This window comes from Bos indicus x Bos taurus, chromosome 10 (assembly GCF_003369695.1).
Source record: "Bos indicus x Bos taurus breed Angus x Brahman F1 hybrid chromosome 10, Bos_hybrid_MaternalHap_v2.0, whole genome shotgun sequence".
NCBI lineage: Eukaryota > Metazoa > Chordata > Mammalia > Artiodactyla > Bovidae > Bos > Bos indicus x Bos taurus.
The window spans coordinates 79,110,262-79,125,585 of NC_040085.1; the positions used below are offsets into that span (position 1 = coordinate 79,110,262).

The 15,324-nt window shown below is 39.3% G+C and overlaps 1 protein-coding gene across 6 annotated transcripts in view; it reads left to right on the forward strand.

The window, feature by feature from the left end:
• Positions 1-15,324, forward strand: part of ZNF410 (zinc finger protein 410) — a 44,458-nt gene that overhangs the window by 26,161 nt on the left and 2,973 nt on the right. For 2 of the 6 annotated variants that reach the window (XM_027552392.1, XM_027552391.1), the window contains 6 exons: positions 380-530; positions 990-1,171; positions 5,353-5,442; positions 8,278-8,403; positions 9,154-9,294; positions 10,687-10,814. In XM_027552392.1, coding sequence (XP_027408193.1) covers positions 380-530; positions 990-1,171; positions 5,353-5,442; positions 8,278-8,403; positions 9,154-9,294; positions 10,687-10,814 — 818 coding nt within the window. Of the gene's footprint in view, positions 1-379; positions 531-989; positions 1,172-5,352; positions 5,443-8,277; positions 8,404-9,153; positions 9,776-10,686; positions 10,815-15,154; positions 15,213-15,324 lie in introns of those variants that run through there. The other 4 variants (XR_003512833.1, XM_027552393.1, XR_003512832.1 and 1 more) reach the window with 4 other exon arrangements.

A 15,324-nucleotide genomic window follows, 5' to 3' on the forward strand; every position in this document is an offset into this window, starting at 1 on the left:
TAAAATACAGGTTTTGATTACCTAGAGCATCAGGTGATCTTCTGTAGGACTCTACTTCTGGTGTCGCCATACCTGCTTCCTCACCAATGTGTAATGCAAAATAGGTTGATTGCAGCTTTTTTTTTTTTAACCGTTTTGGATAATTCTTATGTTTGTCAAAGAGGCCTAGTCTCATTGCATTTGGTAGTTCTGTGGAGTAAGTAAGGGGCTGGGGATGCAGAGCACAATCACTTTCTATTGTTAATTGATTATACAAAGATTTCTGGGGAAGGTGAAGGTAGATAAGTGATTAATGATCACTAGCAGTGGTTTTATTGTTTGAACCAAAGTATCTGAGCAGAATCCTTCCCTGGATTACAAGTATGTGACTCTGTTACAGGAGAAAATGTCCACCTTGGTTCTGGTGATGGGCAACCCAAAGATTCTGGGCCCCTTCCTCAAATGGAGAAGAAGCTCAAGTGTACAGTTGAAGGCTGTGACCGGACATTTGTGTGGCCTGCTCACTTTAAGTACCACCTCAAAACTCATCGGTGAGCAAACTCGAAATTCCATATTTGGAACTCAGGAATGTTGATGTTTCTGAAGGAACTTGACAGAAATCCCCCCACTTGACAGATTAAAGGAAAACAGGGGCTCCAGCTCACTTGTGGTTAAGATGTCTTTTGTTCTTTAATAGAGACATTTGCATTGTCTCATTTACCTTGTTTTTGACAAATATTTAATAAGACATTTGTCACCTAAATGTTTTAGAGCAAGAGTTCTCAAGATCTCATCATAAAACATAATTTCTTGGAGAACTTAATAACACATAAGCTTAAACTCTACTCTGAACCTGTAAATCAATGTTTTCAAGAAGTAGGGCATCTGTAGTTTTAACAAACTTAAAGTGATTCTCATACATCCAGATTTGGGATTTACTATCTGTTTTGAGAGTCAATGGGAGCTTTGACTTTCAGGCTTTGTTGCTTACTTGATTTTTTTCCCTCCAGAAACGACCGCTCCTTTATCTGCCCTGCAGCAGGTTGTGGGAAAAGCTTCTATGTACTACAGAGGCTGAAGGTGCACATGAGAACCCACAATGGGGAGAAGCCCTTTGTGTGCCCTGAGTCCAACTGTGGTAAGCAGTTCACTACAGCTGGAAACCTGAAGAACCACCTGCGCATCCACACAGGTGTGTGCAACCTCAGCACTCCCGCAGGCCGTCTGCTGCTTGGCTCAGCGCTTGCTGGCTGTCCTTAGTAGGTGAAGATTGGGGTTGTTGCTAGCACTCTGAAGATGAAATTTCTTTTTTTCAGATGCCTCAGGGCACTTCTTCGTGAGAATGAACAGTTTGATTTCTGCCTCTAGTAGCCTTAAACAGAAAGGGGATATAAGGCCTTCTCTAATAACAATGATTTGATGAGATTTGGACAGAAGTGAGTCTTTCCAGATATCCTTGAATATTACACAGTTTTAATTTTGGTCATTAACGTTTATTGAGTTACACAAACCACGCAGATCCTATTTTAGGCACTAACTGGGGTAAGGTGAGGGGAAAAAGAAAAGCTAAGATTAATCCCTGACTTTGAGTTAACTTTTTTGTTAGAACCTCACAGCCTGAGAAACAGAATGGAGAAGGGCCTTGTTCTGGGGCAAGCAGCATGTTAATATCAAAGGAGCAGAATAAAGATACCCTGATTTCTTAATCTAAAAGTTTAAGGGTGACTTTCCAAACCCCTTGACCAACCTGTGCTAACTGTCTTGCCAGAGCTTAATCATTGAACTTAAACTACTACCATAGGATGTGTAACTATTCTTCCCACTTTCTTGATACTTTCTTGCTGTCTTCTCTTTCTCTTCCTTGTTTATTCTTGCCTTGCTAAAATGACAGCAGGTACAAATAAATGCCATTTAGAAAGTGAAAGCCAAGGTGAAGCCACATGTGTTCTGGGGATTTCCTCTAGATTGACATTACCACTGGGATATGTTTTAGGAAAGAATAGCTCTGTTCTCAGCTTGTTCTTGAAAGGATAAACTATTCTTGCTCCAAGAAAGCAGTTTGAATAAAAGAACAAGAAAAACATCTAGCTGAATAGCTAAGGAAAGTAGAATTCACTATGCCTTATTAAATTCAGTAACCTCTTTATCCTTGTGCCTCTCATCTTTGTAGCATTTGATAAAACTGAACATCATTTATTCAGTGTGTGACCTGATTTTCTCTCTTCATTTTGACTCTTGCTAGCTCTCCCTTGTTAATCCAGTTGTGTACCAATTTTAGAATTTTGAGTTTCTCCCATTTTACTCGATATGGTCTCTTTGCAGTCTCAGGCTTCAATTTAATAATTTCTTCCTGGATGCCTCACAGATCTGAATCTCAATAATTAGCATAGTAATAAAAATTAGCATTTGTTGAGGCAGTTTAATGTGTACCAAGCACATACACATTGTCTTATTTAATTTTCAAGGTACCTTCATGCTTTAGATATTGTGTTTATTGATGGAGACACAGAACGATAGAGAGTTAAGGAACTCGTCCAATATTATGCAGCTCGGAAATGGTAGAGCTGGGATTTGAATTCTGGTATGACCCCAGAGCTCTTCCAAGTATTTTATTTTTAAGTGCTGACAATGCATTTTATCTCAGATGTCAGAATTGACTTCCAACTCTTTTTTAGTAGTAACGGTAGTAATTAAAGCTGCCAGTTTTAGTGGTTTACCGGGGAGACTGCTGTGTACCAGACACTATGCTTAATATATTTAACTTGTATCTTTTCATCGAATCCTCAAAGTAATCTTTTGAGGTTGTATTATGTTAATTTTATAGATTTTAAAAAAACTCATTCTCAGAGATTTTAAATATTTTCCCTATACTGGTAAGTGGTCATGGCAAGACTGGGACTCAGGATTAACTGGCTCGTGCTCTCTAACCATTCTGCAACAATGTCTCTTGAACCTCCAGTCTTCTTTATCTCAGCAAAATCACCATCCACTCAGTTTCTGAACAGGAAGGCCATCTCACCTAAGCCAGCTTGATGAAGAGATTTGTGCCACTAGATTCTGGTGAATCGTTTTTGAAATCCTTTTTTTCTAAGGTTCTTGAGTTCATCTTGTTAAACATTTAACCTTATTTATTAGCTGGAATTTTCTGTTTTCCTGACATTCTATCATATATATGAATATATTTTTTACTCATTTGGCAACTTTTGGAGTGCATAGCATTCTGAGGTTAGTGTGAGTATACAGATATGCTTTCCAGAAAGTTACAGACCACTGGGAAATCATAAGCCTTAAACTGTGTGGTACAGTCTGAAAGAACAGTGCAGTCTAGAGCTGTGCTCCTTCCTCCATCAAGGCCCAGCTCCTGTCTTGTCACCATGCCAGCCTTACTTGCTGAGTTTCCATGTTTCTCCTTTACTCTCTCACACTGTCACACTCATAACAGTTCTGATACCAGATGTGTTTTCCTAAACCAAGCAGTTCTCTGCAACACCAGCTGGGTGTCTACAATTGAACAACTGAATTCTGACACTATCTGAAGATAGCGTCAGATCCCACATGCTCAGCCTCACAAGACTGCCACTTACTTCAGATGTCAGTTTCAACCTCAGTCTGACTTGGCTACCAGTTGGAGGTTCCCATGACAACCTCCTCCCCCACTAGGGATTTGATTATTTGCTAGAACAGCTCACAGAAATCAGGGAAACGTGTTACCAGTTTATTAAGTAATAAAGGATATGATAAAGGATACAGATGAGTTGCCAGATAAAGAGATGCATGAGGGTGAAGTCCAGAAGAGTCCCAAGCATAGGGGCTTCTGTCCCTGTGGAGTTGGGGTATGCCACTTTCTTGGCACATAGACCTGTTCACCAGCCCAGAGGCTCTCTGAACTCTGTACTTTTGGGAATTTTATGGAGGTTTCATCACGTAGGCATGATTCATCATTAACCCATTTCCAGGCTGTCTCTCCTCTCTGAAAACTGGGGGTGGAGCTGAAATTTCCAAGCTTCTAATCTGGTGATCAGCCCTCATCCAGGAGCCCACCAAGAGTCATCTCATTAGAACAAAATACATTCCTATCACCTAGGAAATTCCAAGGGGTTAGGAACTCTGTGTCAGGAATCATGATCAAAGACCAAATATTAGAAGAGCAGATTATCCTAGTGCTGTTATCACTGAAAAAATTACAAGGGGTTTAGGAGCTCTGCATTAGGAGCTGGGATCCAAGACTAAATGTTAGAACAAAAAATTATAGCACCCCTGTGTACAAGCGTTTAAGAGCTTTGTGTCAGGAACCAGGGGCAAAGACCAATATATATATATATACACACAGACACACTTATTTCACACTTATCATTTTCTGAACTTGCTCTGGCACTCTCATTTCAAGGCTGTGCTCATACTAGTTCTTGTCCTGAAATTTCCTTTCATCCTTGTCACTTTTTAAGAGCAACTTAAATTCAGCTTTTTAAAAAAAATTTAACCACAGTAGGAATTTCTTCCCATTATAAATACACATAAGCAGTTTTTTATAAAGAAACTTATATTAAAGTTATTTATGAATATGTTTATTTCTCACTAGGTTGTGACCCTTGGGAAATATAGACTGCATCTCTGATTTTTTTCATTTTTTATTTTGAAATATTTATAGATTCATGAAGAGTCACAAAAAAAGTACAAAGGATTCTATTTGTGCTTCACCCAGCTTCTGCCCAAAGTGCCGTGTAACCATAGTGCAGTATCAGAGCCAGAAAGTCAATAATACTGTCAGGCTTCAGTTTTCACCATGCATCTTTCATTTTAAAAATAACAATAATGTAGAAAATGAGAATTACAGAAAAGCACAAAGGAGAAAATAAACCGTAATACCACTATTGTGATATAACTACTGTTAACATATTGTAACAGGTTTTTCTGTATATCTCTGACTAGACAATTGTTTTTATAAGATGGGATTATGTAATACCTATTTTATAAGCTTTAAAAATATGTATTCTTAATCTTAAAACCGAATCTTAAAGAATTGATGTAAGGTAAAAATTCTGAGAGCATATACACTGTTTTCTTGATTTTTCTCAGAAGGGATAGGATCACGTAAGAAGGTGGTTCAGTGCAGCTGGGGCTCAGTCCATGAGGAGGGAGAAGGAGGTATTATGTTCAGAGGCAGCCACTCTAAAGAAAAGGAGGGTGGCAGGGTGGAGCTGTGTACCAGAAGATCACTGAGAGGTGATACCTGCTGGATAGTCCAGTTGAAATATATAGCATGAATTCAATAAATCAGAGTAAGTGATTGAAAACAGGAAAAGATTGGTGGGAAAAGAGAATAAAAGTCATTTCATCAAAAGACTGAGTCTTTATCTCATTTTCTGTCTCTAGGAGAGAAGCCTTTCCTTTGTGAAGCCCAAGGATGTGGCCGTTCCTTTGCTGAGTATTCTAGTCTTCGAAAACATTTGGTGGTTCACTCAGGTACCATTCATAGATTTCAGGGAAGATGGAGAGCCAAAAGGGTAAAAGGTTGCTCCTGCTGCTGCTGCTAAGTCGCTTCAGTCGTGTCCGACTCTGTGCGACCCCATAGACGGCAGCCCACCATGCTCCCCCGTCCCTGGATTCTCCAGGCAAGAATACTGGAGTGGGTTGCCATTTCCTTCTCCAGTGCATGAAAGTGAAAAGTGAAAGTGAAGTCGCTCAGTCGTGTCCGACTCTTCATGACCCCATGGACTGCAGCCTAGCAGGCTCCTCCATCCATGGGATATGCCGGGCAAGAGTACTGGAGTGGGGTGCCATTGCCTTCTCCGGGTAAAAGGTTAGAGGAGTAGTATAAAGAAATCTAAAGAGAAACAGATGCCTTGCTTTCCCCTCCCTTTCTTGACAGAATCAGAAATCAAAGCCTCTGATGCTTACATTCAAAGGGTCATATAATCAAGGGGAAAAGAACCTAATTATTATTTTCAGCTGAGCTATTGAACTGCTTTCTGATTGAGACCTTTCTCTGAGGAAATCAATAAATTTACTTGGCAGTATGCTGGGTACTTCTTCATTACATCAGATATGGTACATGGAGTTATTCAGAGACTTGCCAAGGCAGAAGTGAACTCGAAGTAGAGTGAGATTCTGGAATGGAATCAGGAACTTGTTCAAATGGCTAGCCATGGAAAGCAGAGGGAAGCCAGAATGAGAGGAATGGAGAGAAGGAACTATAAGTTATTTGTCATAAAGACAACAAAGCAGTTTAATGGGAGCAAGGGAGTTGGAGAGGTATAATCAGTCAGGGATGTGAATTTCAGAGCTGAGATCCTAGAGGTAGAGCAGGGTTTTAATATGACAAATTCTAAGTAGAGGTAGCAAACTAATAGTGGGTTAGATGTGGACTTCCAGGTGTGTTTTGTTTGGCTTACAGAGTGTTTTCATTTTATTCTTTGTTATGTAAAATTTTGTCAAACTTACATAAAAACAGAGAAAAACACTTTTTTATGTAACAGTAATGCCGTTACCATAATCTATCAAAATTAACAATAATGCCTTGGTTTTATCTCAGACTCAGTCCATGTTTAATTTTTTTCCAGTTGTCTCAAAGACATCTTTTAAAGTGGATTTGTTTAAATCAGGACCCAAAAAAGGTCCAGTTGTTGCATTTGACTAAAAAGTCCTGAATATAGATCTGTCTATACTTTCTGATTTTCATGTTCTAGACTTACAGCACAACAGAGTCAGTCAGGTCCTATGGTTCATCTCACGTTCTGGATGTGTTGGTTTACCTCATTTTGTGTCATTTAACTTGTTCCCCTATATCTCCTAAAAGGTTCAAAGGTTTTGGCAAGGGTATGTTATGTGTGGTTGTATGGGTTTCATTTTGCATCACCTCAGGAGGCACACAGAGCTTGGTTGTCACAGTTGATCAGTTGGTTCAGGTGGTTAACACCTTAATCCCCTCATTGTAACGTTCCCTTGCAACCTTTTGACTTAATGATTTCATCTTTTGAATATGCCTAAATTCGTTACTTCATTGGGGTTATAAAATGTTAATTTTTCTAATTTTGTTATTCACATTTGTTAGCTGGAATTATTCTGTATAATGGATCTCTATTGACTAGGATTATTTGGTAATTTGCACATGAAAGGATAAATATGTAATTGTTTTAACTGAGTTTCAGAATAAGAAGTTGGTGCTCTGATTATTTCTAGTAGTGTTACTTTCACTGCTTTTTCTCTCTCTTTTGCTAGTATTATTTTGAATTCATGTGTTTCTATATGTTCACTATATTTCAGTCTGTTATAGTTATTTTTAAAAATTAATTAATTTGGCTGCACCGCATCTTAGCATGCAGTCGTTGATCTTCACTGCAGTATGTGGGATCTTTAGTTGTTGTATGTGAACTCTTAGTTGCGGCATGTGGAATCTAGTTCCCTGACCAGGGACTGAACCAGACCCCCTGCATTGGGAGCTCGAAATCTTAGCCACTGGACCACCGGGGAAGTCCCCATTATACTTTTTAACAGCTTTTGGACCTATAATACCTTAATATTCACCTATTGTAAATATACACATCAGTGATTTTTTAGACAGTATATAGGATTATACGGTCATCCTCACAATCCAGTTATAGAACACTTGCATTACACCAAAAGTTCCTTTGTGCCCTTTGCTGTCAGTTCCTCCTCCCACCCCACATCCAGGCAATCATTGACCAGCTTTCTGCCTCTATAGATTTTGTCTCTTCTGGAAATTTTCTGGTCATTTCACTTAGTTTTTGCTATCTACTACTTAGATGTAGGCCAAGAGTCTTTGACGCTGCCCTAGGTGTGGTTGTCAGGTAGGTAAAATGGAGATTTAGGGTTTCAGACTTGAGGACATACGGGATGGCTCAGATCACTGTGTACAAGAACCACCAGTGTGAATGTTGAAGGCTGAGAGTTGTGGCAGGAATTGAGATAGAGGTGTATTATGAATCTAGGGTTGGAATCCTTGAGGATAGTGCATGTCCTTGAGGTTCATGGAAGACTGTATCTGAAAGGAGTAGGAAATCTTCTGTGTCTCCCATGGTCTTATACCAGAGAGGTTGTTTTGTGGAAGCAGCAGTCCAGTGGGTCTGGAGAGCCTCCGAGGCTGGGAGCAGTGAGTATACTAAGCCCGCCTGGTGGCTTCCAGCCTTCCCCCAGGGACTGCAGTTGAGAGCCTGGGGAATGCGAGAAGGAGCAGCCTCTTCGTGTTTAGTTTGACATCCTTTGGGCTTCTCCATCTAGGGCTTGAGTCCATTCTCTTACTGTCAGAAATGCACCCTGTCTCTTTGGTCTGTGTTTCAGGAGAGAAGCCACATCAATGTCAAGTCTGTGGAAAGACCTTCTCTCAGAGTGGGAGCAGGAATGTGCATATGAGAAAGCATCACTTGCAGATGGGAGCAGCTGGGAGTCAAGAGCAGGAACCAGCTGGTAAGGAGAAGAAGGTAGAGGGAGGGCTATATTTTGGGGGTTCAAAGAGGCAAATAACTGGCCTGTCTAATATGGAAATTTTCTGCTTCTGTTTTGGGTAGAGAGACTGGTTTCATTTGGTGGACTAGAGGTTTCCAAATTTAGCTGTACAGTAAAATTGTTTGCAGGTTTTTAAAACATACATTTTATATTGCTTGTCTACCCCTCCCATCCAGCAACACCAAACAACCTGATAAATGAGATTCCTTGGGAGTAAAACCCCAGAGTCTATAGTTTTAAAGTTCCTCTAGCGAATTCGGTGGTAACTGGTGCTGATGCACGAACCAGCACTTGTGTGTCACTGTGGTGAAGATTTGTGTATGACAATAGTTTAAGCATTTTTTACTTATCAGTCATGACTCCCCTTTTTTTACCCTAACTTAAATTTGATAATACATTTTATTGTTATTCCTTTCTATGTCTTTCCTTAATCATTTTATTCTGAATACTCCTTTTTAGGGATGCACCCATCCTATATCGTATGTTAATTATCTAGATGCTGATCACTAGCAAGGGTGTTTATCCATGAGGCTCATTTCTTCCCTTCTAGGTTTATTTTTGCTTCCCAAAAGTAAGTGAAATAGGAGGTGACATCCAAGATACAGGTTAACTTTTAGTTCTGAAAGAAAAGGCCAGCTTCCCCTGAAGGACAATGGGGACCAGGCACAGCCTTGAGTGCTGTATGTCTCTCACATCCTATTCTCTGTGCAGCTGAGCCACTAATGGGCAGTAGTTTGCTTGAAGAGGCTTCAGTAACCAGTAAAAACCTGGTGTCTATGAATTCTCAGCCCAGCCTTGGTGGAGAGTCCTTGAACCTACCAAATACCAATTCTATCCTAGGAGTTGATGATGGTAAGACTTTCAACTCGCCTTTGTTTGGGGAAACTGGCTGCAACTAGGGACTAAGGAATGGGGTTTTCTCCGAAACGGAGGTTTTAATTAATTTCATTTCTTGTGAGTAGAAATGGCATGATTACCATTTGTGTTGTCTCTGAAGTGGATAAGTGAATCTTTAAGAAAAATTTTTTTCATTGAAAAGATAATGTAACAAAAGAATAAAAAGTTTTAAGAAGAAAATTATCCATAATCCTAGCATCCTAGCCCAATTATTTCTATCTTTCCTATTGCAGTTATGGAAGAACTTAACTTTTAAAACATTTAAACAGCATAACCAGGTTTTACAGAGGAGAATTAAAGCAATTTCTCCATACCTTCAAAAGCCATACCTTCTGGAGAAAAGAAAGGGCTGTGTAGGAAACAGTTGCTCCTCTCTGGTATAGAAAGTTCACCCAAGTTACACAGGCCAGGCCCTCTTCTCTGAAAAACTTAACAGGTGAGGTCAGCATGCATTTATTCAGTGCCTACTTGTGTACCTGGCACCATGGGAAAGATAAAAGTAGAAGACAGGGACCTTAAACTAGTTGAGAAGTCAAAACTTACATTTGGGAAACAACACTGAGTGAGTAGAAGGTAGTGTTTTAAGCAAACATTAAGTTATGTGGTATCCTGGAAGAGCAATGTAAACTAGAAAAGCCCTCTTAATTTATTTGAGAGCTAAGTGGTTTATGTGTAAGCTGTTTCCAGAAGATCTTCATGGTGATTCTGCTGATAAACATTTAATAAGTCAGATCCTGTGTTTTCCTTACTCATACCTCAGTCAGTTTTGGGTATAAAGACCATATTTGTGTAACTTACATATGGAGCACACAAGGCAGAGTGTGCGCTTCCACAATAAGGCTCTTCTGTTTCATAAATTATACTAGTGGATAACTGAAGCATGAGGCATAAAAATGGCATGGAGCTCCTTAGCCAGCCTTAAGGAAGGTCTCAAAAGAGGAAGAGACAATGAGTAGGAACCTTGGAGCCAGGTTTAAGCGCTTGACCAGCACTTACTGTGCTGTTTCCATTACTGGTGACTGCTTTGCTGGTTGGCTCTGAGTCCCTGATTCATATGCAGTTTAATCCAGCTAATAGTGCTGAAGCCATATTACTCAAAATTTGCGTATTGAGAAATGGTCAGCTGTTACATCAAGATTCTTTACCTTTTCTTCCCATCCTCCTTTTGTAGTACTTTCCAAATTCACTGATAATGATTATCAGGCAGGAATTAATTTGGAAGAAACAGGAATGTGGGAATCAGTTTTTCGGGGAACAGTTTTGAGAGTTCTTAATGAGAGGCTTGCTAATGAAGGTAGGGAAATCTTTGGATTCACTTTGCACTGAAACCTTTTCCTGCTATTTCAGAGGTGCTTGCTGAAGGATCCCCGCGCCCCCTGTCTTCAGTGCCTGATGTGACACATCACCTGGTGACCATGCAGTCGGGGCGGCAGTCGTACGAGGTTTCTGTCTTAACTGCTGTAAATCCACAGGAGGTAAATCTGTCTCTTGCCCTTACTTTGTTTCTGTGGAGAGTAAGATGGGGAATGATTGGGAATCTACTTCAGAGGATCTGAAAAACATTCTTGTTTCCCTTTCCTGGTGACTTGGACTAGAATATCTTCCTTTAAGCTAACCTGAGTGTTAGGGTCTCCTGAATTGAGAAATTGGTCCTTCACATCTGGGGCTTTCAACTTTAGTTTCCTTGATACACATGCCCTAATTTATTATTCATTTTGCCAGGGTTGTTTGTCCGGGAGATAACCAGGCTGAACCAACTGAGCATATGGGAATGTGTCCACTTGTTTGTTGAGTAAGAACTATTACCTAAATCAAAGAGGGCTTTCAGGTTGATTCTAAGCACCCCTTACTCTGTTTGCTTGGTTCTGATCCAGAAAACAATGAAAACCAGTTGGGCTTCTAGAATCTTTGGATTGTCCTTTTACTGGCCTTGTGTTGTGGAGGTAGATGACTTCATCATGAGCTTATTTTATATGCACATGCTTTTCCCAAAGCCTGTATATCATGGCTTTGGCATTAGAGTATCTTTTACTTTTCGTTATAACCTTTAGACCACAGTCCACCATTACAGTGTTCAAATGACCCTGCCTCCTATTTGAGTAGTCTCAATTTTTCTGTAATATTTCTGAGGATACCCAAGTTCACAAGGCTCTGAGCATGCTGTTTTTGCCAGAACCCTTCCTTGTATTTATCATTGTGACCCGTTGTTTCATTCTTGCTTATGTTATATTGAAAGCTTTTGTTATTTGTTATCATTGGTTCTTTCCTAAGTCTCCTTCTTCTGGTGACTGCTTTGAAACATGTCTCACGTGGAGCCTTCCTTTATTTTTTTCCCTGCTTCATATATCTGTCTAAAATTTTTTATTATGGAAGTTTTCAAAGAGTATATATACTGAGGAAGAGATTAGTATAATGAACCCAGGTTGGTATCTACCCATCTTCAACAATTAACTGTCTGCTGTTCTTATCACTCCCCTCCTACTGTTTGCTGTTGATGTTTTTATTTATACTGGAGTATTTTAAATCAGTCACAGATATTTCATCTGTAAATATTTCAGTATATACCTCTAACAGATAAAGTTTTTCATAATTATATCTGTATCATACCCAATAAAATCAACAATAATTTATTGATATCTTATATTTAGCCTTTTAAATTTTTTCTCAGAAATATCTTTTTATGGTTGGTTGGTTTGAATTAGGATTCAAACAAAGCCTATATATTGCGTTTGGTTAATAATTCTTTTTTTATTTCTAATAGTCCACCCCTCTTTTTTTCAGTATAGCTATCTATTTAACGAATTGGATTATTTGTCCTGTATAATTCCCCACATTTTTATTTTAGCTGATTGACTCCCTTTGTTGCTTGATACACTTCTCTATCCACAGATATCCTGGAAACTGGTAGTTACATTTAGGGGCTTGATTAGGTTCCTGTTTGTTTTTCCCTTGGCAAGAATATTTTGTTGGTGGTTCTCCTACTTCCTACTAGGTTTCATGAGGAGAGATACGATATTCAGTTGTTCTCTTACAGATCTCAAGATTGACCAGTGGGTTATGTCAAAGCTTTGGCAGCCATTACTTATCATGGCCTAGATCTGTTTTTTCATTAGGGCTTGAACAGTGATATCCTGATTGTCTTTTTTCCTTCTGCTTTTATTAACTGTGATTCTTCTGTAAAAGAAATACTTTAACTATTGGGTTGACCAATTCAGGAAAATCATTTCCTTCTCTTTGTACTTAGCACAAATTACCTGACATACCAATCCGCAACACTCAGTGTTTTCTTCTTTTTAATGTTTGAAACTTTGGAGCTTTTCTCTCCCATACTACTAAATACCTTTTTTAATTGAAGCACTCCATGTTACCCCAAATAAATGCCAAATGTATGAAGACTTAATTCATTCAACAGATACTAATATATGTATCTGTAAATATTTCAGTATATACCTCTAACAGATAGTTTTTCATAATTATGTTTTTATCATACCCAATAAAATTAACAACAATTTATTGATATCCTCTGATACTTAGCGCAAGGCACCCTGCTGGGTACTAGTTATACAGTAGTAAATACAATCCCTGCCTCAAAGAGCTTATAGTCAGAGTTAGGACCTTTACCTTTTATAACTCCATAGCTATATAAATGATGGCCCTGCAGTTGTGCTGTGTAGAGAGTTTAGAATGGGAAGGGCAACAGGTCAATAACCAGCAGATTTTATTCAGGGTAGTCGTGCTAGTCTTGGGGGAAGTCATGGAATAAATTTTAGAGCTTCAGTTGAGACCTGAGGGATGAATTGCAATCATCTTGATGGAGACGTGGGAGGGATTTGGAAGAAATTTAACAGATGTAAAGGTAGCAGTATATACAAAGGCAGAAGGTGAGAGGGAGCATGCCTGGCTATGGAACCACAACGGGTTGAGTGTAATGGACTTGGAATGGAGAGAAAGGTGTGGAATGGAAAAATGAAAGCAGGAAAGACAAGCTGGTTCCTCTCTTGGAGGGTCTTACAGGACATGATTTTATCCTAGGGGCACTGGGGAGACACGACATGTTTGGTATGACATGGTCAGTTTTGTGTATGCATAAAGTCCAGTAATAATACATTTGTTCTCTTGAACATGGAATTGGCTTCAAAGTGTCCTTGTCTGGGTGATGCTCAGTGACAGCCTCAGGCAGACACAATAACACAAACTGCCTAAAAAAAAGAAAAGAAAACTTCCCTTGACCCCAGGAGAACACAAGGGCCTATGATGGGAGCCTCAGACGCTTAATTGTGGACGCCACCAGAGGAACGTGCTGCTCCTAGATGCAGCTGAACTTCCTACACGGTCACGTGTTCCTCATGGATCCTTGTGTGTACAAATATAACTTCTGTCTGAGCCTCACTTATTTTACTTTCCTCTACCACTATCATTTTCCTGTCATCAAGGTATTTCCATTGTTCATCCCCTCCTTTTCCTTCTCAAGGTAGGCTTGTCACATTCTCCAGTACCTTTCATTTTTTTTTCAAGCTATCAGCCTCCAAAGGCTCCAGGCTTCATCTTCTTCCTCATCCAGGGTCTAGCTACTAACTGACCATTCTACCAGTGAATGAGGAGTATTGATTCCTTAGGGATTATTCTCAGATGCCAGAGCAGGAGAAGGCAGTAGCAAACCTTAAAACAACACATAGCCATTCCAAATTGTTTCTTAAAGATCACCATGCATTGTAGATCAGACCTATAAGAATCTATTGATGGACTTCTAATTGGACTCCTGTAAATATGCTCTAAAAATAAAGATAACTTGTCAAGAATATCAGAGAACAACCAAGCCAAGTATCAGAAATTATCATGGAAAATATATGAAGAACTACAAGAACTACATCACTCAGATGGTTCAGATTGGACAGTTTCGATTTTCCTTCAGGGTGGCCAGGTCTTCTGAGAATTAGAGGGTTCGCTGTGCAGGCCCAGCAGAGACCCAAGGGCTTTTGACCTCTTGTGGACTGAAGGTCTTCCCAAATGGGTTTCTGTAGCCCCACTGAGTTTACATTCTTGAACTTAAGAACCAGTATAAATGATTTCCAGCTAGCTTTGACTTTATCTTAGAATATTTCCCAATTAAAAGGAGGAGGAAAACAGAAATCACCAGTTCTTTAACATTTCTCAAAAGTGCCATCGATAAGTTTGAGTGCAAACATGTGGCTCTCGGTCTAGATGAAATACGTACCATTCTTAATCTCTACCATACAGCATCAAATCAGATCTGTAGTTTCTTTCTCTAAGTTTTATGCTTTTCTTTAAATTTCTTTAACTTCCATACCATTAAATCCTACTATGTAAATTACCTTCATCTAAATTAAGATCAGCAAATATATCTCCAGCTCAAAATTTATTTGATTAGATTTTATAACAAGCTCAGTGTTTATCCTGTTTTCACTGTATTATTGCCTTCTCGTTTTGTTTTCATAATAAAATAGAACCCAGTTTCATCAATTATTATACAAAACCACTTTACAGTAGGAACCCTGGGTGTAGAGTGGAATGTCCACCCCATTGGAGACTCTCAGGCTTGTCTTCCTCATCACAGGAAAGGTATTTTAAGGCCAGGAAATCTCTGATTTTTCATGACTGGGTTGTAGTTTTCATGCAGGACCCCATTCCTTTTACTTCTACTTGAACCTGTAGCCTTTGGTTAACTGACTTTGGTTTAACAGTACCTTGGTTAACTGATCGAGATTTTTGGTTCTACCAGTTCTGATTTGCCTGACTAGTGAGTGTGATTACACAAATAAAAATTTGGCTTATAGAATATTATTATTATTATCAGGATATCTTACTGCCATAGTGGAAATGACAGCATCAAGTGGTCCAAGTGCTGTCCCAAGGTCAGTATATAAATGAGATCCATCAGTCTGTGCATGGCTCTTGCTTTGGAACTAGCTGTCCCTGACTCACCCTCGTAGTGTGTTCCCCCCCAGTTGTAAACCTTTCACTTAG